A 24,741-nucleotide genomic window follows, 5' to 3' on the forward strand; every position below is an offset into this window, starting at 1 on the left:
AAACAAAAAACAAATCAAAGAGATAGGCATGGTGGTAGGGGTTTGTCATTCCAGAGACAAGGGATTTCTTGGGGCTTGTAGACCAGCCCGTCTAGCTTTCTTGGTGAGCTCCACACTGCTTAGAAACCCTGCCTCACACAACAAGGTGGACAGCGCCTGAGCTACAATACCAAGAGTGACCTCTAACCTCTACACACACATGCACACCCACATACATATACACAAAGCCACTTATTTTATGGTAGTTTGTTATGGCAGACGGATAGCTATGTCTGTTTTTAAGAGCTGGGATATGTGGGGGAACTGGTCGTTATTTGTTGGGCAGTAATTGTTCCTGTTGTAAATGAAAGGGCAGTGGACAATATAAGCATACATAGTTCCTGCTCCCAGGGATGTAAATGAACCTGTTGCTTTTATTTGTGGCTTTCAGTTTTTCTACGTGAGTTGTATCCAAGCCACAGGTAATTAGTAGTTTTAAGTTCTGTGTACTTGGGCAGGACATAGGAACCCTGAGAGCTTAACCAAATGGAGGCCTGCGTTTTTTGCAGAGTGCTGTGAGACCTGACATGGCCTTTGTTCCTCTTACCATCTCTGTAGAGACAAAAAGGGAACTTCTAAGCAATGAGACTTAACATAGAAAAGTACCCAGTGTAGTTAAAGAAATGAACAAACCTTTACTTATCATTCTGGAGGTGATCTAGTTGCCATAGTAACAGCATGCATTTCTACCCATCTTTATTTTCTCACCTACCAAAGCTTTTCTTTGGCAATAAAATTTCAAGTAAATTTACCAAGATGTGCATGTATGAAAATGTCATAATGAGCCGGGCGGTGGTGGCGCACGCCTTTAATCCCAGCACTCGGGAGGCAGAGCCAGGCGGATCTCTGTGAGTTCGAGGCCAGCCTGGGCTACCAAGTGAGTTCCAGGAAAGGCGCAAAGCTACATGGAGAAACCCTGTCTCGAAAAACCAAAAAAAAAAAAAAAAAAAAAAAAAAAAAGAAAATGTCATAATGAATCTAGTATTTTTATACATATGAAAATTAATAATAAAAAGGAAATAAATTTGACTTATTTGCTCTCTAGTACTGTATTTCATGGCCTGTTCAACGTTGCTTTTCTTCAGGAGAAAGCCTAGTGGGAACTGTGTGAGAATAGAGTCATGATAGAACTTATTTATTCTTCTAGCAGCACAGGAAGACCAGTGATACACAGATGCACAACCTGGAAGACTTGTCTGTCAAAATTCCCAGATCTTAGAGGTGGAGAAAGTGGACAGCTGGATTTTATGATTTCTTTAGGAAAGATATAAAGAAGAATCCTACGTCAGAGCCTTAAGAATACTTTTCCCTTCGTATGTTAACATTAAAAACCAACGTGTTACTTTAAAAATACCATTTCATAAACTAAAGTAGTCGTCTGGAGTTCCTTGAAGTCCATGGTTTGGCTTCAGCAGGCTTTAAGCAAATATACTGTCAGAAATCAGTGTGGATACATGTCCAGCTGTTAATGCCCTAGTCACAGCAGATACTTTATAAAATCAATATCCCAAAATATCAGAGGATTATGCATATATCAGATACCCCAAATGCCTAACATTGTATTAATTACTCTAATAAAAGAAAGCTGTGTGGATTTAAAAAAAAAAAAAAAAAAAACTTGCCCATGAAGAATGTTCTGCTCAAGCCAAGCATTTTTTTTTTTACAAGTTCTCTTAGAAAATCTGGAAGCATTTAAGCATTTCCCCATTCTTTTTATGGGACAATGCCTATTGCCCTGCCAGTGAGCCATGGTATAGAATTCTCTGTTAGGAAGATGGATCCTTAGAATCAGTTTATCAATATGTTGCTCTCCTTTCATTAATAACAGTGTTCAAAAAAATTGGAGCAAAAAATTAAAAAAAAATTGGAGCATTTAGCATTGGCACATAAAAATAAATATATTTAATGTTTTAGTGCAAGGATGTGGAAGGGCTCTTGGTTGGGCTTTCCAGTTTAATTTAGAGCCAAGGTCAAGCCATTTTGCATGGAAGGTGGACAGGAGTTATTATGCCAAAGCAGAGAAGTTCCTATCATTGGGAAAGGTTGTTAATGTTATAGCAGCAAATACCTGGGGCAGCCATTTAGATGAATCCAGTCTCTTATGCACAATTAGAGCTTTCCCATAAAGGACTTTATTCTTGTTTTTGTGGAGAGATGTGGAAGATGCTCATGAAATATGACTCACATCCCTCACCTAGAGTCACAGTAGTGAGGAGAGTGCTCTTGCTTGATAAAATCCTCAAGGTTTTGTGTCAGCATGTTTGAGTAGCGTGCTTTTGAATGTGAGGATGGCACTGGGACAGAGGATTCTTAAGAAGATGTAGCTGTGTGATGTGGGCGAATGGGGCATCATGTGGCTTTGCAGACATGCTCCATAGATGCGAAATCTACATCTCTATGGATGTTATGAATACCTCCGAGAGTTTGCTTATTGATCACTATCCTTTATAATTAGACAAGAACCATACCTAATTTCACATAGGTAGATGCTTTTTTTTTTTTTTTTTTTTTTTTTTTTTTTTTTTTTTTTTTTTTGTATGTACAAGTTGGCAAGAAAGGGCTGGAATTACATTATAGTCGTCACTGATGAAGTGGGTCCAAGTCAGTCTTTGTGGAGAGTAGGAAAGGTATGGGGTCATAGGCTCCAGTTAGTCAGGCTTGTAGGCAGGGGACATTTAAGGAATACTATTCTTTATAGGGTGGCTGTGACAGAGTAAAACTTTTCACCATTATTCCCCTGTAGCCTCAGCTCTGCACTGGGACCTTCATAAAAATCATTAAATTTAAGTACATGAATTGTGTATTAATTGGGCTGCCTTTGCAATTGTATTAATGAGGAGGCCGACATTCAGAGATTTAATTCACTTAGTGTCTTCTATTGAGTTTGTGGTAGGTAGGGGCCAATATTGAGGCTTTCTGGTTCCTTCTCCTGCATTCTTTTTATTATTCCACCCTCTTATGCCATCTCCTCATGGGATACATAGTCCCATACATGAATACATTTGAACATGCACATACACATAGACACACACATCGCACACACAAGACTTAAAAAAAATGGTCAGTTTACCTTTGAAAGTGCACTAAAACTGGCAGATGGGGGGGGGTTCATTTGGTGTTAGCATTTCCTAGATCAGTGGTTCTCAACCTGTGGCTTGTAACTCCTTTGAAAACCTCAATCTCCAAAAATATTTACATGACAACTCATAACAGTAGCAAATTTACAGTTCTGGAGTAGCAACAAAAATCATTTTGTGTCTGGGCGGTCACCACAACATGAAGAACTGTTGAAGGCTCACAGCATTAGGAAGGTTGAGAACCGCTGCCCTAGATTGTGACTAAACAGCATTTGCTGAGCTTAAAATTCCCCTGTTATCTGAGAAGTATAATGAAAGGGCCTTTAATCCAGTTTTATTCTTTTTTTGGTTCTTTGAATATTCCTGAATATTTATCTTAAATATAATTTCTTCTCCCTTTCCCATGAATGATATACTCTATCGTGATTGGTCACTTTTTACATTTGTGATGGTGAGATGCAGAAAACTCTACCCTTCCCTTTTTAAGGTGTATGTTTGTGGGTGTGTGGTATGTGTGCACGTATGCATGTTTGAATGTGTATGCTGAAGTCTGAAGTTAACATCCAGTGTCTTTCCCACTCATTCTCTGCCGTATTTACTGAGGCAGGGTCTCCCTCAGAACCTGTAGCCCACCAATTCTGACATTAGAAAGCCAGCTTGTAGTGGGGATGGCCTGTGTCTGCCTCTGCAGAGCTGGGATCACAGTAGGCTGCTATTCCTGCCTGACATTTACTTGGGCTCTGAGGATCCCAATTCTGGAATCTTCACACTTGGATAGCAAGTGCTTTCTCCACAGAGCCATCTCCCAGGCCCCAAATTGTACCTTTTTTTAAGGGCTTTCATTCTCTTTCTACTGAGTAGCCATCAATATTCCTTAAAATATGCCAGGTTTTTTTTTGTTGTTGTTTTGAAGCAATGTAAAACTCAACTGGCTTTGGGAAAGGACCAGTGTGGCTACTTCCCTGTCTACTGATTGATTTTTTATATCCAACTAGAAGTTGAACCCCAAATTTGGAAAATTCTCTGTAGCTTAGCGCCACCCTGTTCTCTGTCTCTCTGCATTCTGTCTTTGTTCCTTCAGATCCAGCTGCCTTCCTCTTGCTTACCTTGTCTGCTCACAGTTGGTGACTGGCCCTCTTCATTGTGAGAGCTGTTGTGTCCCTCTGGAGTCTCTCCCCGCCCCCAGGACCATTGAGTCACTTCCTTGTCTCAGCACTTGCCTGAGCCCAGACCTGTGCACTTTTGCAAGGGTTACAATGAATCAGACTTCTATTTTTCCCCTGTATTTTCCCCCAGTGAAATCCTGGGAGTATTTTTAAAACTCTGTGTTGCTTTAACATTTTAAGTTTATTTGTTCCTTTGGCTTAGTGCCATATTTTCTTTGCGAGAAGATGTCCTTTATTCTAGCTCCAAGTATTTATTCTTCATTATAGAATGGTTCTTGATAACCAAATGAGTTAACATACATGTGATAAGGATGGTTTCTAAGAATGTGTCTGTATTGTCGTTTTTAAATGTCTTAACTAGTGAGACTAAACAGTAGGTCCTTGGTGTTGTGCTGTCTTCATGAGGGTGACCCTTCTTATAGTGAAATATCTGAACAGTTTTAACAGAAGTCTTCTCAGAGCCTATAAGATGGCAGGCCTATGGTTATAGTTTTACCCATGCTGGAGAGCAGGTGAATGAGACCTTGGATTCAACCTACATTCTGCTCACCAAAGTATAGTGTAGGATATCCCACGGGGCTCTGAGACCACACCTGCTTAGTCATTCATCATTCGCTTTCACTATGCTTTGAGGTCAGGGATTACTGTTCTAGTGTCTCATTACTGGTCCAGAGAGGCAGGATGATCTGTGGAATACCCCACTGGTAGGAAGAAAGCTGGGGTGTTGACTGGGGTCTAGTGGTTTTCAACCAACACTCATAGCGTTTCTTGACTACTGGGCTTTCCTTCTCCAGGACCTGACACAGTGAAGCAAACACTTGGAATGAGTATCAGTTTTACTCTGAAATGTCATAAGCCAAGCTCTAATGTCTATAACAGCCTTTCCCAGTTACCATGCATCTTTCAAGCAGCTCTAATAGTGAGATTTTTCATTATCAAAAATATGATAAACTTGGATTGCCAGATGGTGAATTTTGAACTTTGATTCCACTCCCGGATTTGGGAGGATCTAAAGGGGACCATGATCACAATTTAACTTCAGTTGCAAAGTTCTGTGGTTTTACCTTAAAACTGAGGTGAAAGTCTGAAGAGGTATATTCTCAAGCAGGTGAAAAAAAATTTAAGTGCATTTCCCATAATTGGTTGATTATTGATAGCTAGCCACACAATTAAAGGCCTTTATACCATTGGTTATAGTTATTTTATGTTGTAAAATAATTATACTCTTAACTCTATCAAGTCAAATAGCAACATACTCTGACTCCTCAGGAACTCCCATAACCTTCAGTGCTAATGAAGGGTGTCTCTAACCACATGGATTGTATAAAGAGTCCACGGGATAACCTTCAGTGCTAATGAGGGTGTCTCTAACCGCATGGATTGTATGAAGAGTCCATGGTTCTTCAGTGACCTGACCTTCTGAAGTACAGCTCCCATTAAGACAGGTGGAGAAGAAGAGTCTAAGACTTATATTCTCGACTCCATTTTCAGAAATCAAGGTCCAGTAGAGCTGTTTTTCCCTCTTTTGTCTTGTTTGCCTATGTCTAGTAGGCAGAGGTTTAGACTTGGTGAAGACTCCGGAGAGGAGGAAGTAGATGAGACAAAGGACAGGGCTAGGAGTGCATTGACCCAGACCTGGCCCTTGGCCCTGTTATAACAACAGAAGTCCTTGAACTTGGCTCTGTCCTACACCAGACTGTATTTTCTAAACGGAGTCATGTAACCTAGCAGCACATACTGACCTCAGAATCTTAAGCCTGCGAGAAACCATAAAGGTCACTTGCTTTGCCCTCTGAGCATTCCTAAGAGATGACCCATCAGGCTCAGCTCCTACCAGAGAGGTCACTATCTCCCGTTAGGTAGGAACATTTACAGTGGGAAGATTGTCTGCACTGTGAGAGGAATCCTCTTTCCCAGTGATTTTGGGTCTTCAGGCCTGCTGAAAACTTTCGGCCTGCAATAGGCCTGTTTAGCATATCTCCACCTTGCCATCATGTCCATGTGTAGACTTACCCATGCCTCGTTCTTCAGCTGGCCTTCACAGGAGGTTGCCTGAACACTCGGCTTGCCCTGCCTTAGTTGGGGTTGGTGTCCCTTCACTAGCACTGAAGGATATGGGGGTTTTCTGAGGAGTTAGGACATGTTGCTATTTGACTTGGTAGAGTTAAATACATACATTTAACACTGGATTGCTTTATATAAGATGGATTCTGAAATGTTTGACAGTCTTTCTTTGGGAATGTGGTGATTAACTCCATGGGAGAAAGTCTGCTTAGTCTTCTTGTGTTTTTAACTTGTAAAAAACCACCTGGATTCCTGCATATGAATGTGGCTAGGGGAGGCTTATGTCCACTGTCCATGTGAGCACATCCTGTTGAGAAGTAGAACTTCCCAGTCTTAGAGCAGAGCATCCCAACCTCATTCTATCCCGTGTTATTCTCTCCCCTGTGGCCCTTCGATGTGGGAGAGACATCCATTGGCCTAACTTTTTGCCCCCCTCTGGGTACTTCTGACTGCACTCAGATAAGATTCTTGGCATCCAGTGGCCTCTTGGGTAAAAAGCCTTGAGTGTGGCCACAGAGATCTTTCATGTCACATTTCTTCCTACACACTGAAGCCTCTATTTTTAAACAGTTGATCGGACTGATAGAAAACGTTGTACCTTATAACCATGACTTCATCCCTCATAGCTCATTCCTACCCCGTGTGGACCCAGTTTCGAGACAACGCACACAGTTCCATGGTACCACCTACGCATCCCATTTATTCCATCAATTTGGATGGCTTGTGCTGCTCTTGGCTCTAGACCTGCAAAAACAAAGCCATGGGATAAAGCAGCTTGGATCATGTAATGAAAACCTTGTACCTTTTTGGAGGCCCAGTAGAGGGAAATGATTTATTTTTGCCCTACCAAATAAAACATTCTAGGAATCCAAGGTGAAAATTGGATTTTAACTGCTACTAACATTTTGAGCATATAAAATCGGCAAGTGTTGAGTGCTTCGCCTGATTAAGGGAAGAACCCAGAGTCTGGTACAAGAATGAGCTGTGTGCAAAGTGGTTGGTGTCTCAAATAAGCCCAACCAATTTATGAAACTGGAAGAGCATGCTAAGCAGATGTTGGCAGCCAGGTTTCAGCAATGGAGCCCTCTGTGATTTTATTTGTTTCTTGTCTTATTCCTGAGTCATTGTCCCTTTCCTTTCCTGCTCCTAACCATGTTTTGGGTTTTAATTGTCTATGGTTAAGATCAAGGAGTTGGGCAACTATTTTGATTCGGATAATTTGTTTTCACCTTGATTCTTTCTCTTCTTTATGTGGTGTGTGTGTGTGTGTGTGTGTGTGCGCGCGCGCGTGCGCGAATGTGTGTGTGTGTGTGTGTGTGTGTGTGCTTCCTGTCTTGGACCTGGAGCAGATCCAGATCTGGGATTAGAGCATTCCCACTCCATGCAGTGCCTTCAGCTAGCAAAGAGCTACCTGCATACAGGCTTCCCTATCAGTGCACTGATTTATAACAGTCAAACAATGTCGGCTCAACCAACTGGCTTGCCTTCCTGCCTCTCTCAAGAAAAGCATGCCTATCTCATCCTGTCTGTGGAGTGACTTCTTAGGAGTCATGGATGTGGTGACCTTGGCCTTGCTCACTTGCCCTGAGATGCTATTATATATATATATATATATTTAGGTTCTTCTCAAAAATAGACCAACTCAAAATGTCTTCAGGATTACCTTTTATTCCAGGGAAATCCATTTTTGTCCTAGCAATTCATTTCTTGTTGGTTATGGTACTTTGAAGTGGATGGTTAAACTAACCAGGTTGTTTCACAGAACACTCACAGTCCACTCCAAACTATTCATGTGCCCCCTGCTCCCTGAAGAGTCTGACCACTTGGATCTGATGTGGGACATCTAGAATAAGGAACTTTCAGATGGTGATGATGATGATGATGATGACGACGACGATATGATAATGATAAATGATAGTAATAGGAGTGATAGCTTACTTAGCACTTACACATGTCAGGCCTAGTACTCCGCATTGTACATGGATTTTACCTTTCAAGTTCATGACCATGTAGAAAGGGGCTATTATTTATTCCATGTTATGGATAAGAAAATTCATCTAACTGTGTGCGTATGGAGTCCTACAACCAGAATTCATACCCAGGTCTCTAGAGTGTCTCAGTTACTGTTTTAACCACCATCACATACTGCTTTTGGAAAGCATATAACACTTGTCAAAATTATTAAAATCGTATAAAATCACGAAAGCCTGAGGCCATCGACACCGTGCTACATCTAAAACTCTGTTATCCTAGCTGGCCTTCTCTGATGTGGTTTCGCTTTATGGATTGCGTATGTAGTTACTCAGAAGGAGGCATGCCTGGACCCAGCAGGAAGGAAACACTGTCCATGGAGGCTTGCCAGGTGGTGTCTACACCTTCTTGTTCTTCTTAGGGTCACCATTCGCTTTGACTTTCCGCATTATGACTGTCCTGGGGCATGTCTGCTAACTTCTGATGGGTTTTCCCATAGTAATTGTTCCTCCACTCAACATTGTTGAGCACTTGAAATGTGCCGTGTGTGAGGATGGAAAGATAAGAAGTCCTTAAAACATAAGCACTGGGCTGAAATTGGTAGCCATGGACCTGTGTAGAATCATCTTTGAAGTCAGGAAAATGAGTCACGATCTGAGGAGCCAGTGCTGATTCTTGTTTAGAAACAAAGTTGGAGGAAAGAAAAAAATGTAATAGCATTCCAGAGAGAGAGAGAGAGAAAGAGAGAGAGAGAGAGAGAGAGAGAGAGAGAGAGAGAGAGAGAGAGAGAGAGAGAACACAACATTCAAACAGACCTGAGTTCAGACAATGAAGGGTCCTTTGCCAAGCCTAAATAGATGCTCAGAGGTGGAAGGCAGTATGTGTGACAAGAGGGGACTTCTCTGTCCTGCCCAGGGATGTCAGACAATGTTGTGGAGGTTGTTAGTTGGTAGAATTATGCGATCAAATTTCCTTTAGAAAAGATGACTCTGGAAACCGTTTGAGAAATCTTCTTTGGCAAAGCAGAGAAACTCCTTAGATGCTCCCCATCTGTACACTAGACAAAGACATGGGCATGTCTTATCCTGTGCAGCAGGGGAGTGAGAGTCAAGTAAGTCTCATTGCCTTCTGGTCCTTGGGTGATCTTGCAGGACAGGATCGATTTTCTAGGTAGTTCTAAGTAACTTCAGATCAGGGTCATCTGATCTGTGGTCGGTTAGGTGTCTCACCTGACCTTGAGATTGACAATATGGAACTGTAGTTCTAAGGGTATCCATTCTGCCTACCTGGGCTTGTCTTGATTAAAATTACCAGCCCCTTCCTAGCTTGGTTGATCTCCCTGGAGCGTTAGTCTCTGCCAGAACTGATCTGGCTCAGCCTATAGCCATCTCTTATATTGCCCCTTCTTGATTCTCCTCAGGTTCCGTGATTCTTCCCTTGCCTACTTCCCAGTTGATTCTGTAGTTTTCTGGCTACCGATTTCAGTCCAGTAGTGCACATGTCCATCTTTTTGTATCCCAGTTCTCAGGACATATTACAAGTGCTCACTAAACACAGAGCAAAGGAACAGTGAAAGAACAAGCCAGCGAGGGAATGCTTGAACAAGCAATTGCTGTGGGGCTACCCGAAAGCTGACATATATTCCCCAGGTGAGGGGACAGGGTGTAGTCAGGGAAAATCCAGGCAAGCGGTAAAAACCAGAAGCCTTGTACGTGGACCTGTGCCGCTGCTTCGGATATACGTAAGATTTTAAAAATGCAAAGGAGTTCGTATGTGGAAATGTGCTTGTTCGCTCCTGCCTTGTATCGACTCTGTCCTAGTCTTTGGCCTCCAAGTTTTATAGCTGTTCTTTTCCTCTGTAATTTGCACGGTATCGAGGGAACTGTTTATAAAGTGACTGTGAAGCACCCCAGCTCTGGGGCTGAGCATCCTGCACTCAGTTAACCTACGCATTTCACACCTCATTGCAGTGCGGCAAAGCGCTCCCTGGCCTTTCCAAGCAAGAGGACTGCTGTGGGACAGTGGGGACCTCCTGGGGCTTTAACAAATGCCAGAAATGCCCCAAGAAGCCATGTAAGTGACATGTCATCATTCCTTTGCTGGTTAATGGAGCATACCTCTTTTCCTACCATGACTCTTAATGATGAGTCTCCAAGACCTTCAGAGAAATCTCTGGCTGCATTCCAGAAGATAGTGCTACAACCTGCATTTCTAGAAATATTGCAAGACTATTAAAACTTTTATATCGGCCGGGTGGTAGTGGCGCACGCCTTTAATCCCAGCACTCGGGAGGCAGAGCCAGGGGATCTCTGTGAGTTCGAGGCCAGCCTGGTCTACAGAGCGAGATCCAGGAAAGGCACAAAACTACACAGAGAAACCCTGTCTCGAAAAACCAAAAAAAAAAAAACCAAAAAACAAAAAACAAAAAAAAACTTTTATATCAGTTCTTTTTTTAAAACATGCAGAGCTATCAGTGGCCTTCTTCAGTTTAATTTCTTATGTTGGGGAGGTACTGTGAAGAGTTGATGAGCACAGTCAGCTCTTCTGACCCTGGGAAATAGATGGCTTTTAAGATGGGGAACAAGTCTTTCAAACCCTATTTTAAAAAGTCAGTACAGTTACTATTTATTAGGTGAGATTCCTTAAATGGAAATTTTGTGAGTAGCCACAACTTAGGCTACAGATTTCATTCGGTTACATCTCTGCCTTTCATGAAAAAAAGCTCAGATGAGGAATTGACTTACTGATTTGCAATAAAGAAATGTGTAATCATGGAGCCCAGTCTTTTGCTTCCCTTTTCTTAGCACTCCTGCTGTGCTGATCCAGTCTTCAGTGGCTGCAATACCAACATGCTGCAATTTGCCCTCGGAGTGTTTTGCGGAAACTGCTACTTGAATAAATCCAAGTTCACGCCATTCCATTACCTTCTTCTCTACAACAGATTCTAACTTTAGTTTTTGAATGTAGCATTAACTCCTGCTGACATTTCTGAGAAGCACTTCTTAGAAGGATGACACTTGTTTTAGGTCAAGTTTTCTTACACTTCTGTTTTTGCCAAAATGTGACCCCCCACACACCCCTTCATCAGTCTTTGTCTCATAGAGCTGAAGACTTTTATAATTGCCCCCCCTTATTCTCATTTGCTTCAATCAGATGATTTTTATTTATTCATCTTAAGTAATGGTTAATTGGATTGACAGTCTCAGTTGTCTTCAACCCTTTTTAAGATTTATTCATTTTATTCTTTATGTATGAGTGTCTTGCTTGCATGCACATTTGTGTACCCCACTTGTGTCTTATACCCACAAGGTCAGGAGAGGGTGTCAGATCTCCTGGAAGTAGAGTTGTGCATGGTGTGAGCCATCATGTAGATGTTTCTTAGAGGACTCATTGATAGAAATTTCTGCTAAGGTTTGTGAAAGTTAGTTCTTCATTGAAGAGGGAGAAAAATCACATGAGCTATTCAATAGTGAAAGAATAGATTTTTTTCAAGATGACTGAATAATGATTAGCAGTATAGATTTCCAGATAGCTGGGTGAATGTTGACCTCACCTTACTTGAAGACCTGTTTGCCTAAATCATCTTGGTTATCTGACTGAAGGGATCTCTGGGATCTATTTGGAATTATTTAAAGGACATGGCTTTTAGAGTTGGGGTGATAAGAACTTGACTGCCACTGTTGTCATTTGCTGTTGATTCTGAGGAGTCATTAACCAGGAATCTGCATCTAAATTGTCGAAAACACATTGTCATCTGTTTTGGAAGCCATGCACCCTTCATTTGCCGTGTGGGTTTGTCTAGTAATGTTGTGGGTGGTGACATGTTTCCCACCGTTAGGTCTAAGGATGAGTCTGAGAAGAGATCCTCTAACTTGGGTTTTAGTCTAAGTATATATCTTAGTATAAGACACTTTTCCCATCTTCCTCCTTGTTTTCTTTCCCCATTTGCTTGCTTCTTTGTGTCTTCTCTACAAATCTTAGCTATTTCTATTTCTTCTCTTTTCTAAATTCCAAAGGAGCCCAGAGTGACAGATGTCAGGGGTCAGAGGCAAAGGGGTCCTTATCACCCCTGCCCTTTTAATTCCTAAGGTCATCCCTGACCTCCAGTCATTTATATCTGGCATTGCATCATCTGAGAGCGAGTTCGCTGCTTTCTATGCTGTTGTTAGCTCCACAGTTCAGTCTTGGTGGTGAGTTCAGTTGAATGGGAAAGGACAAAGTTGCTCTTTTAACCAAATGTCGGTGAAAGTAAGTCCATAGGTTGACTCATTTGATGTATGAATTGAAGAGATCTCTTTGGTTCCGGGCCAGTGGCCATGATGAATGAAGCGAACTCTAACATCTTGGCATTTTTTTTTTTCTGCTTGTACTGTCTAGAGTGACTCACCCCCGAGAAGCACAGTCAAGGTCACATTCTTCTTAAAAACTTTCCTCCCCTTGGTTGGTACTACTCTCTAAATCATATTCATGTTGGAACAGAGAAGACTTCCATTGGCCGCTACATATGATAGTTTTCGGTTCCATGCCCTTGTTTTTTTTCTTTTTCCACCCAAAATAGTTTAAACTTCAACTTTCAAGTGGCTTTTATTTAATGAAGTTTTTGTTTAGCCACATACAAAACCCTTTCATTGGTGATAATTTTTTTCTGCTTTGAAAGCTTAATTTTAAATCTGTAAATGATTTCATTAACTAGTCTGTCATCTATTAGCAATGTGCTTAGTGCGAACAAGTCTCTTGCTTTCATACAGTTTGAGGAGAAAATTAACATCGAATCATAAGCAGAGGAAAACTTTGAGGGATGATCTGGCCTGGCTCTTGAAGAGACTGTTGAATATGATCGTTTTGTCTTTGAAGGACTCCCAGCTGAGGTCCCAGTTTCTGTAGGCACCCATGTCAGCGTCTTCATTATATGGGACAACACTGGACGTGAGGCCAACTGATGAATGGAGCAACTTCCACAAGTCAGCTTTCCCCCCCTTTTAACCCTCCATTCTCTGAAACAAATCACTGCAGAGGAATGCGTCTTGTGATAGGAAGACTTATTCACTAATTGGGAGATAATACGAAACAGTCTTATGATTCCGTTAACACAATAAAGATTTGCTGGCAACTTCCTAGGACTACAGTTATTGCAAAATAGGAAGTAGACCGAAAACAGGCAGGGGGTGGAAGCAGTTGTAGAGTTCTTTATTGGTATCGATAGCTTGTAAACAATAAATCTGTTGTATTGGTGCCATAAATGGTACCACATCTAGCAGTTTCAGACCATCAGAATTTAAACTGCGCATATAATGAAGGCTTTTTCCCCCACTTACAGCCTACCATGGATATACTCAAATGATGGAATGCCTACAAGGATATAAGCGTGTTAACAACACATTCTGTCAAGGTAAGACTTCCTGAAGTTACTGACGTGGTCTTGATGGGTGTCTTGGCACTTTGGAACCATGAGCTGTTCTCCCACATGATGCCCCTGGGTTCAGCATGTTACAGTTACATGGAGGGTGGATGACTTCTTGCTCTTTCCATGTCACTAAGGGCATACTGATGCTTAATGTGCGATTAGTAAAGTTGCCTCCTTACTCTCTAACACTTCTGGAACTCTTACCTTTTGTTAACTTATGGCAAAAACCTGCAGGAGTGTGGATGGCACTGAGCAGACCCTGGGTCCCCACGCTGGTCATGTCATATGGATGAGTGGGTACCCGTACCTATACCCACTTGGCAGAGGTACTTCACTGATGACTCATCGTTCACAACAGAATTCCCCTTCCTCCTCCCATGAATATATTGCTGCTCATCTCAAATTATGAAACAACTAAATATGACCATGAACCTCTGTCCCCTAGGCAGTCAGAAAAGCTAGGGAGTTCAATGAGAGATGCCCTGAGTACTTTTGCTTCATTTCCTTAGCACACTAGGGGAGCTGTATATATAGGGAATACCTCATAATTCATCTAGTCTTGGTCCTATGAGTGAAGAAACTAAAGCTATGCTGAAAGGTTAAGCATCTCTTGTGTGGCTGAGTAGAGCCAAAACCATATCTTAATTTGACCAGTGCCTACTTTAGTATTCAATATCATCAAGTTTTGATTTAGTTACTTGGTGGGATCACTGCCAAGAGTGCTCAGGCAGAGCAAGGATGTCTTCCTACTGCCTAGTCCTGAAATTATTTCTTTATGTTGTGGTTTAAGAATTTGCTTCCAAGTTTGTTTTCTGGGTAGATTTTGATTGGCCCCAACTAAGATCCCAGCCTTACTGATTCATGAACTCAGAATCTAGAGCTCATGACAGATTAAAAATAGTGTGAGTGAAGAAAGGGTTTATTTATGATTGATAAGAGAGTTATTATTGCTTTGTTTTTTACTGGGGGAAGTACCAATGGCTTAGGGATAAAACTAAGTTTTTTTTGGTGATTCTTGATAAATTTTGTGTCTAAACATTAAGACCAGTGTCCAGAACCTTATAAAGTGGTAAACAAATAACTAATTTCCTTCTTTCTTTCTTTTCTTTTCTTTTTTTTTTTTGAAATATAAGGAGCAGGCTGGCCTTAAACTTGAATTTTCTTAACAATTAGTTAATTTTATTCTAATAACTGCTTATTTTATCCCAGTCATATGTCTGGTACGATATATTTATTCAGCAATATCTGTTCTCCCCGCAAATGTCTTTGTGATGTATGTGATGTTGTGTATGTATTGCAGATGGAGACACTGGAGTCCATAGAGGTTAGATAATTGTTCAGTACAGGTATCAAACTCAGTGGACTGAACCTAGCGAGTTCTACCACATACTGGGCTGTACACAAAGATCCTGCCTGGATTTCAAAAAAAAAAAAAAAGAAAAAAGAAAGAAAAGAAAAGTATAGGTGAAGCTTTGCCATTATTTTAAGAGATTGGAGAATCTTCAGGAGATGCTTGTGCATTTTGTGTCTTCCTCTGTTGGTATGGCCGAGGGATCTTTAGCAAGTGTGGTGCATGCTGAGCGAATCCTCTGATGGTTGGTTAGTAACCCCAAATCCTGGCTCATGATGGTCTCAGGAGGAGGCCTGCAAAGCAGCATTATGCTTTCTGGCAAGGATTCTGGATGGAAGTATCACAGAACATTCTATTTCATGGTGCCTCAAGAAGGCATTGCTAAATTATACTACAGAGAAGCTGGACTCATGAAACAATGTGATTTCATTCAGCATAATCTATTGTAATTACTATTGAGAGCAAGGCTTCATTTCCCTCCCTTTGTCATATTATTAGTTGGCAAGATGAAATAGGACTTTCTTGAATTACGTATGCACACTCGGGTTTCCTAGAGCCTTGAAGCTTTTTGATTTTGTTATCCCCAACAGAAATTCAAAAGGAACCCATTAAGCATCTAATTGCTTGTGCCTCCCACATTGTCCTCTCACTCTCTAGTCCTCTCTGTTTACAAAGCACATTGAAAATTAAAGTGATTAATAACTAGAGTAACATTATTCCCTTCAGGTCCCGAAGCAGCTTTTACCAATGTGCGCTGAATAACAAAGAACCGACTATGCACATGTTAACTTGAGAAGCTTTCAAATCGTGACCCTTAAGGATTTTTTCCCTCTCTCCTCTCTAGTGAGTCAGTAATTATCTTTTCAAGAGAATGATTTATTGCACATCCCCACACATGCCGCTCTGAAAGCTGCCCCTCTCTCCTTAGCGTGATGGAATTGGCATAACCTGCTTCATCTATCATAGCAAGCAATTCGGCTGGGTTTCCTGGTGGACCTAGAGTGACATTCTTCATCTGTCATTTGGTTATTTTGCCAGTGGTTTGATATAGAAGGAGAAATAAATGAAATAGTGCTGTCTTGAACTAGTAGTAGGAACGCCTACTTTTTGATTGCATTATCAAATGCTAGACACTTCCTCTCTTCCAATAGTGTCTTCACTACCCCTCACCCAATCATGAGATAGGAGTATTTAAAATGCAGAACGTAGTAGGGATGTGGCTCAGATGGTCCTGTGGTTGCCTAGCATCTTTGAAGCCATGAGTTTGGTCCTCAGCACCGTTAAACTGGGCATGATGGCAACATCTGTAATCTCAGCACTTAGGAACTAGGGGTAGAAAGATGAGTCATTCAAAGTCATTCTCATCTCTGTAGTGAGTTGGAGGCCAACCTAGGCTGCATGAGACCTTGTCCCCCAAACCAAACCATGGCAGATGTACTTCTAGCAGCTAAATAACTAAATAATTTTTAAAAGCAAGCATCTCTTGGCATCCCTAAAATCACTTACCAGTTTCATGACTAAGTTTACAGACTAAAAAAACAAAAAAAAAAACCCAAAACTGTTTTCTACCTTAAAATCACCTGCCAAAAATAGTACAGATTGTGTCAAAATATGTAAATATAAGATATCTTATAGTTTTTATCACTGATGGTATAAATGTTAGTTTTTCAAGGATAGTCTTGAAAACCTTCCCAGTGATTCACTGTTCCACACATGTTAATTGATGGGGCATTCCTGCCCTGTATAGAAGGCTGTGTCATGAGCTGTGGGTAAGATATTGTTCCTACACTCAGACAGCAATTTGAGTCAGCAGGATGTAATTAGCTTAATTCACTCTCCAAACTCACTGAGTTATAACTGACTCAGGATGAGCCTCTCAAAGGAGTTGCCCTTTCTTTTGTTAGCATTTTATTATTATACTGGTTGTTTTGCTTTAACAAAATAATGAACAAAACTGATACATTCATGGCAATGATACTCATCGCCAAAACTTCCACTGACTGGCTCTTTATAGGTATTCCCTAAAGTGTACCTATGACCAAATTTTATTTAGACTCAAAAAAAAAAAAACTTACACATTTTTAAGAATCATATTTGTTAAATAAGACTCACCTGGTGATTATATTATACATGAAATGATTTCATTTACAAACTTTTTATGGGTGTGTAATCCACAGGTAGACCAGTGCACAGATACCAAGGTAGAGTCAAAAGATTGTCTAGTTCAACAAGTTATCACAAAGCAAACGTTCTTGTATCATTATTCCCCAGGTCAACCCACAGAATATAGCTTGTACCTTGGAACTGCCCTGTTTCCTGCCTGGAATTTCATTCACTTTCTTCCTCTATTCCAGATGTAATCAGTATTCTAACTCTTGCAACCATAGACTAGTTTTGTATCTTTAGAAAATTTTCAAATTTGTTATTTTTTATTTCTCTCCTCCTCCCCCTCTTTGTCATCATCTTTTTCTTTTTTCCTTCCTCCTCCTCCTCCTCTTCCTCTACTTCCTCCTCCTCCTCCTTCATTGAGATAGGCTCCTTCTAGGTAGTTCATGCTGGCCCCAAAGTTATTATGGAGTCCGGGATACTCTTGAATATGTATAGGCTTGTGCCGTTATGCCCAACCCAGTATGTATTATTTTGTGTCTGTCCTCTCTCACTTAACAGCATGTAGCCAATCAGCTTTTATTTTTGACTGCTGAGGTGATGCTATCGATTGCTGTCTTTATACAGCATCCCCAGAGCCCCTCCTCTGTAGCTAGAGTTTTCCTGCCTGGCCCACGGTCAGGGCAAATCTCTCTCACCTGCCAGTCCCACAGCCGCTCAGACCTGACCAAGTAAACCCAGAGACTTATATTGGTTACAAACTGTGTGGCTGTGGCAGGCTTCTTGCTAACTGTTCTTACAGCTTAAATTAATCCATTTTTATAAATCTATACCTTGCCACGTGGCTCGTGGCTTACCGGCATCTTCACATGCTGTTTGTCATCATGGCGGCTGGCAGTGTCTCCCACTCATCCTTCCACTTCCCAGCTTTATTTTCCTCCTTGTCCTGCCTATACTTCCTGCCTAGCCAATGGCCAATCAGTGTTTTATTTATTGACCAATCAGCAACACATTTGCCATACAGACCATCCCACAGCACTCCTCCTTTGCTGTATTCTTCACTGACTTCTCCTTGCAGCCCTGCTACATACCTATGCCCTCTTCGAGAGCAGTCTTCCCTACTTAAATTAAGTGAAGCATGTGTGTGTGTATGTGTGTGTGTGTGTGTGTGTGTGTGTGTGTGTGTGTGTGTATGTATGTACGTATGTATGTATGTGTGTGTGTTCATGTGGGTATATAAGCATGTGAGTACATATGTGTGCAGGCCAAAGGCTGGCTGACATGGAACATCTTTTTCAATTGCTTTCTACCAAATATTTTTTGAGACAAGGTCTCTCACTAAACCTGAAGCTTGCTGATTCAGCTATACTAACTGGCCTGCCAGCCCCAAAGATCTTCCTGTGTCTGCCTCACAAGCACTGGAAATGCAGGCTTGCTTAACTTTTTTATGTGGGTGATGGGAGTTGAACTCAGGTCTTCACACTTGTGCAACAAACACTTTACAGACAACCATTTCCCCCATCTCATTTGTCTTAAAGTTTCTATTGCTGTGATGAAACACCATGACCAAATCAAATTGGGGAGGAAAGGGTTTATTTGGCTTACACTTCCACATTACTGTTCTTCATTGAAGGAAGTCAAGACAGGAACTCAGACAGAGCAGGGGACTGGAGGCAGAAGCTGATGTAGAGGCAATAGAGGAATGCTGCTTACTGGCTTGCTGCTCTACATGGCTTGTTCAGCCTGCTTTTTTATAGAACCCAGGACCACTAGCCCAGGGACGGCACCACCCACAATGAGCTGGGCCCTCCCCCATTGATCACTAATTAAGAAAATGCCCTACAGGCTTGCCTACAACCTGATCTTATGGAGGATTTTCTCAGTTGAGGTTCCTTCCTCTCAGATGACTTTAGCTTGTGTCAAGTTGACATAAAACTATCTAGCACACCAATGTACCATCTTAAATAGCCAACTCATCCATCTCACGGAGGAAAACATTGGTCTCAAGGCATTTTTCTCTGTCTTCAGATGGAAGTCCTACTGCTGAGGGAATTCTGTGTTAGGATTTCTCTCCATCATCAAGGCTAAGCAGACACAACTGGGTCTCTAGAAAGCCTTATGGCTTCCCCACTGTATAAAGATCCTCAAGTTTCCTGGTGTAACACAATCCCCTGTGTACAAGGAGGCATGATTACATCAAAACTCTTCTCAAAGTACATGTCACTTCTTGCATGAAGATGCGCTGTATAGATAGGCTATACGTGTCATCTTAAGGGTGTAAGGGAGGATCTGGTGTGGTCTTGGTCATTCAGATAGAGCAGAGGTCATCTGAGCTGTTAGCCACATCCAGTTCTGGTTGTGTTTGAGAGAGGTAGGTATGGCCTGGCCCTAAAGATAGCACAATGGATACCTAGGCTATTAGCCATCTCCATTTCCAGCCTTTTGGCCAGAAAACAAGTTATAGATATTTTCTCTTGAAAAGACAGCCAGGCGGTGGTGGCGCACACCTTTAATCCCATCACTCGGGAGGCAGAGCCAGGTAGATCTCTGTGAATTCAAGGCCAGCCTGGGCGCAAAGCTATACAGAGAAACCCTGTCTCGAAAAACCAAAAAAAAAAAAAAAAAAAAAAGAAAGAAAGAAAAAGAAAAGACAACCCTGTGTGTTTAACATTCCTGCCTTCCCTAGCGCTGTCTGTGAGCACAAGGACCTTTGTGCTCTCAACAATAGACTATTTAACATTTTTTTTTCTTCAGGGCTGGGTATGAAACTAAAGGCATCATCTATACCAAGTAGTTACTCTCTGCCCCTGAGTAACATCCCCATCCCTTAGAAGACCATTCGTCTTTAGGTTAAGTTATGTGATTTGGCCAATATTCAACCACTTAGATGGTTTTTTTATTCTGAATCCTCCCAAGAAAGTCAGAGCTGCGCTGGTAGGCTGTAGAGGTAAAACCACTTGCAAGTGTTTTCAGGAAGGGGAGAAACATGTAAATCTTTCTGTGAGCTGGATGTGGCTTCATGCGTTCTGCTTTCTCGACGCAGCCCTGTCAGCCTCTTCCCTTGGCCTCTGTGAACTCCTAGCCTGCCCTCACAGCACTGGGGCTGGAGACAGGAGTATGTGCAGGGGTGGCTGTAGGAGTGTGTCTCCTTCAGCCTTTACTTTAGCTTTGGTTCTTGAGCCAAGTGAGTGGTGCTATGTGGGGTGTTCTTGCTGTTAGCATTCAGACCCACTTCTTGGAATCCTGGCCAATAAGCGGCTAATAACCTGGCCCGCCCAGTGTCGTAATGTCATCCTATGTTCCCTTTAAGGAAGGACTCCTCCCCCTTTGTTCTCTCTCTCTCTCTCTCTCTCTCTCTCTCTCTCTCTCTCTCTCTCTCTCTCTCCCCCTTCCCCCCACGAGGTAGCGCGTACCTCCCCCTCCCTGTCTCTCTCTTTCCCTCTCCCCTCTTGCTTCTCTCCACTAAATAAAACTCTCCACTGAGTGCTGTCTGTGTGGCTCCACCCACCACTGTATCATAACACTTGCTGTTCCTGATGAGAATTGGGCCCCATGGACTGTCAGAGACCATGGTGGCCTGCAGAGGAAGAATAAGGAATAAATCTAATTGTTTACCTCTTTTGTTTTTTAAACCGAGTATGAAAGTACTTTTGGCTTAGACTGAGTACTTTAAAGAAATGTGGTTGACCCCATAAAATGTGAGGTTTCTGATCTCTATTGTATTTGGCAAGGGTCAGTTACTTATATTTTATAATCGAGTTAGAAGATTTTTCTCCTTGAATGTGTGTGGTGCTGGGAGAAGCTTAAGTAAGGAAAATAGCCTTTGGAATTGAAGTCCGGGTGGAATTATGATTCACAATTTGCCAGTCACATTTCATCTGGTTGTTAAACTTTGGCCCCCTACCATCTTCACTTAGAGTGGTCCATAAGCTTATTTTATCTGGATGGGATATGTTCAGTATAACCTATGTTTTGTCCTTCACCTGCCTGTGGATCTGCAGTTCCTTTCCCTTTATTTAGAAAAGTCAAAAGAACTTGACTCCCTCAGAAGGTCTTTTGAATGATAGTTCATGTTTCTTATTGATCTCTGAAACACTAAATGAGCAGTCATACGTGACAAGCTTTTGACTTTTTTATTTTCCTTTAACACAAAGGTAATAGACCATCTATACACCTCTCAGAATATAACAGGGGATGGAAGACAGGATGGCAAAAAAAAAGAGAGAGAGCATGTCTGTATAGTTTTTGATGTAATAGTTTACCTATGGATGCTGATAATTTATGAATGTAATTCTTCCCAAAGTTTGATTTGCACATTGTTGATAGAAACATAGTGAAGTAAACCAGACTGTCTTACATAGCCAGCTCCTACCTCTGCCTCATCCTCCCTTATTTCATAATGCTTTGTTTTGCATGTCTGAAATGTTCGGTGCATTCTGTAAGTCTGGGCAGAGCAATTCTTTGTCAAGGATATTGCTTTTGGAATGTCTAGTGTCCCTGATATCCATCCTCTTTGAGTTTCCCAGTCCTCGTGAAAGCCAGATGCTCTCTAGGCAGGAGTGGATCACATCTCCCTTTGAGGATCACAGACCATCCTCCCTCTGATGGATAGGAGCGTGTGACTCACACCTAAAATCCCAGAACTTAGGATGGTAGAACAGGAGGATAGCTGTGAGTTTGAGGCCAGCCTGAGCTACACAATGAATTCTAGGTCAGCCTGGGATGACAGAGTGAGACCTCATTTCAAGCAGAATCGAGCAAAACCCAAAGAGCAGCAATCCTCCAAACTTATAAACACTTCCTGTAAGTGTTTGCACTTCAGCAGAAGATGTTTTACATCTCAATGGCTAAGAAGTATATAAAAAAATATTCGGCGTCAATTCTCATCTGAGAACAGCAGACTAAAACCTCAAGGTCACAGCACTGCCCTCTGCCAAAATGACTGAATTTAGTCAGAAGATTGATACTAAGTTGACAAGGACTTGTCAACTGGGAGTGGAAGTTGGCATAACTCCTGGACAGCTTTTTAAAGTAAATATAAGCCTTCTCTAGTGGCCTGGAAATTCTGCTCTTAAATATAGGCTCAAGAGAATGAGTACTGAGGTCTTCCTGTCTAGTCCTATAGGTGTACATATAGGTAGATACTGTAGTGTGTATGTGTGTACACATACGTGTTTATGAATACTCACAGACCATTGATAATAATAGCCTCAAATGGGGAAAAAATACCAAATGCAGTATTAAAATGGTTACGTTTGGTTTCCTCACAGAAAAACATGTGACACACCATGAAAAGACTGAGCTACTGTGTGCAACAATACTGAAAACCTTCATAGTAAAGAGTAAAATAAATTACATAAAATAAGCAACATGCTTCACAAGAATAAGCAACTGGCAGCTATCAGAATAATAACCAGCCATGGGGGCAGAGATTTCACCTGGGAAGGGGCTAGGTACAGCTTCCTAAGGCAATGAAAATGTTTTTTTTAATTTTATTTCTTTATTTTCAGTTATATGTATGTATGTGCATGTCTGTGTGGGGCATGTATGTGAGTGCAGGTGTCTATAGAGGCCACAGGGTGTTGAGTCTCCTGGAGCTAGAGTTGAGTAGCCAACAAGAGTGCTGGGAACTGAACTCGGGTCCTCTGCAAGAGCAGTACTCACTCTTAACCTCTGAGCCATCTCTCCAGCCTCTGAACAAATGTTCTTAATCATGACCTTGGTGGTGACTACATAATAGTATATGCACACATGCTGTTCTTTTGTTTTGTTTACTTATTTTTTGCGACTGTATTTTAATTACAGCATTTCTCCCTTCCCTTTCCTCCCTCCAAACCCTTTCATACACCTTTCCCTGCTCTCCAAACACATGCATTTCTTTCGGAGATAGGCTGACTTGGAATATATACTCCTCCTGTCTCTATCTCCAAATGCTGCTGGCATTCTAGTCATGGGCCAACACACCTGAGTACATTTAACTATGTACTTCAGATGGAGATACTTTAGTGCAGGTAAAATAAATAGGGGAAACATAAGATAAATATAATGCATCTCTTGTCATGATGTTGTAAGAAATATATGCTAAGATATGAACCAATCAGCTGCTGAAGGAGGTAGGAGTCTTCCTGGCAGCTGTGAGTGTGTTCAGAAAGGTCATGCTTCAAGGTTCCTAATGTCAGTTGGGTCAGTGGCTGTTGGGATATGGTGGCCCAAGATTACTAGAGTAGTAGAAATCAGGAGACTCTTCCGTGACTCCCGCTCTCAACTTGCCTGTTCATATCTCCACCCATAGGTCTCTTGGTCCTTATTATTACTTGTTTAGTTTGAACTCTTAGTCCCTATGTCCCAAGGCATCATGGTTAAGGCTGTGATCTGTGCTATGGAAGGTCCAAAGGAGAAGCATTGGAAAGGAGTTCATGTCAATTGTTATAAATGAGGCATTCATGAATCAGAAGATGGATGTCAATTGTTATAAATGAGGCATTTATGGGTCAGAAGATGGAGGACCTTCAACCTCGACCTGAGAGCAACAGTGAGGCTAGATGAAGGCCCTTTAAACGCCTTGTAACAAAGGAAGGTTCTGATTCCCAAGAAGTGATCATGGAATGTATTGCAGAAATGCCACTGAATAGAAGGCTAACAATCATAGCCCAGTAGAGACATGAGGGAGAAATAGAAAAATGAATTTTTTTTTTTTTTTTTGGTCTGGTGTTTCTGATCTCGACTGGCTGGCTACCCAAACCTCAGGCTTTGCTTGGATCCTATGATAAGGTCTTTGCTTGTACTGTGTAAGCTCCAGCTGGACTTGGCTCTCTTCCTGGTCCTTCATGGTGATTTTCTTAAGAAGAATGAGTTATGGGGAATATTTTCAATGACATGCCACACATAAATGATTGTTACAGCACAGTACACAGCCTGATAAAGAAGAAGACCACCAGGTGCTGGGCCTGGTGTTCTTCTGGGTGTAATCTAGCGGCCCCTGTCTCCTGCCATTCCAGTTGGCAGTCTGTAGAGCTTATATAACATGTCTGTACTAATTTCTCATTTGTATGTCATGTACCAAGTTCCAGTTTGTCCCTAACTAAAAAACTGTTCATCATACAACATATACTTATATGAAAGTGTCCTCACAGAACCTAATACCTCATACAATGAATATACACAGAAAAGGATTAAAAAATAAAAATTTAAAAAGTGTGTGTCTTAGATGAAATATGTATAACATAGATAAGTATGAATTTTTAGAACATTTAGCATCCATGTTTAAATAATATTTTCTTAAATAATGATTTAATCAAGGGAAGTATTTCACTTTTATATGACGATTCTGTAATATTTTTCTAACATTGCATCCAATCTTAATTTAGGAAATTAATATTTTAAGACCCTGCATAAAAAAAGATTGCCAAAGAATTCCTGATGGAAAGACGTAAATATTACTTGACGTAGAAGCTCTAACAGCCAACATCTGTTAACTGTTAAGCTTCATAGCCCACACTGGATCAAATAAAAATGGCTACTGGCTTTTCATTTTTAACTTATTCATTCTCTTTCATTTTTCAT

At 41.4% G+C, this 24,741-nt stretch overlaps 1 protein-coding gene across 7 annotated transcripts in view; it reads left to right on the forward strand.

The window, feature by feature from the left end:
* Ltbp1 (latent transforming growth factor beta binding protein 1) overlaps positions 1 to 24,741 on the forward strand; it is a 396,032-nt gene that overhangs the window by 235,043 nt on the left and 136,248 nt on the right. For all 7 annotated transcript variants that reach the window (XM_052746278.1, XM_052746279.1, XM_052746281.1 and 4 more), the window contains 2 exons: positions 10,288 to 10,390; positions 13,635 to 13,706. In XM_052746278.1, coding sequence (XP_052602238.1) covers positions 10,288 to 10,390; positions 13,635 to 13,706 — 175 coding nt within the window. The remainder of the gene's footprint in view (positions 1 to 10,287; positions 10,391 to 13,634; positions 13,707 to 24,741) is intronic.

This window comes from Peromyscus californicus, unplaced genomic scaffold (genome assembly GCF_007827085.1).
Source record: "Peromyscus californicus insignis strain IS unplaced genomic scaffold, ASM782708v3 Scaffold_1__1_contigs__length_55948999, whole genome shotgun sequence".
Classification (NCBI taxonomy): domain Eukaryota; kingdom Metazoa; phylum Chordata; class Mammalia; order Rodentia; family Cricetidae; genus Peromyscus; species Peromyscus californicus.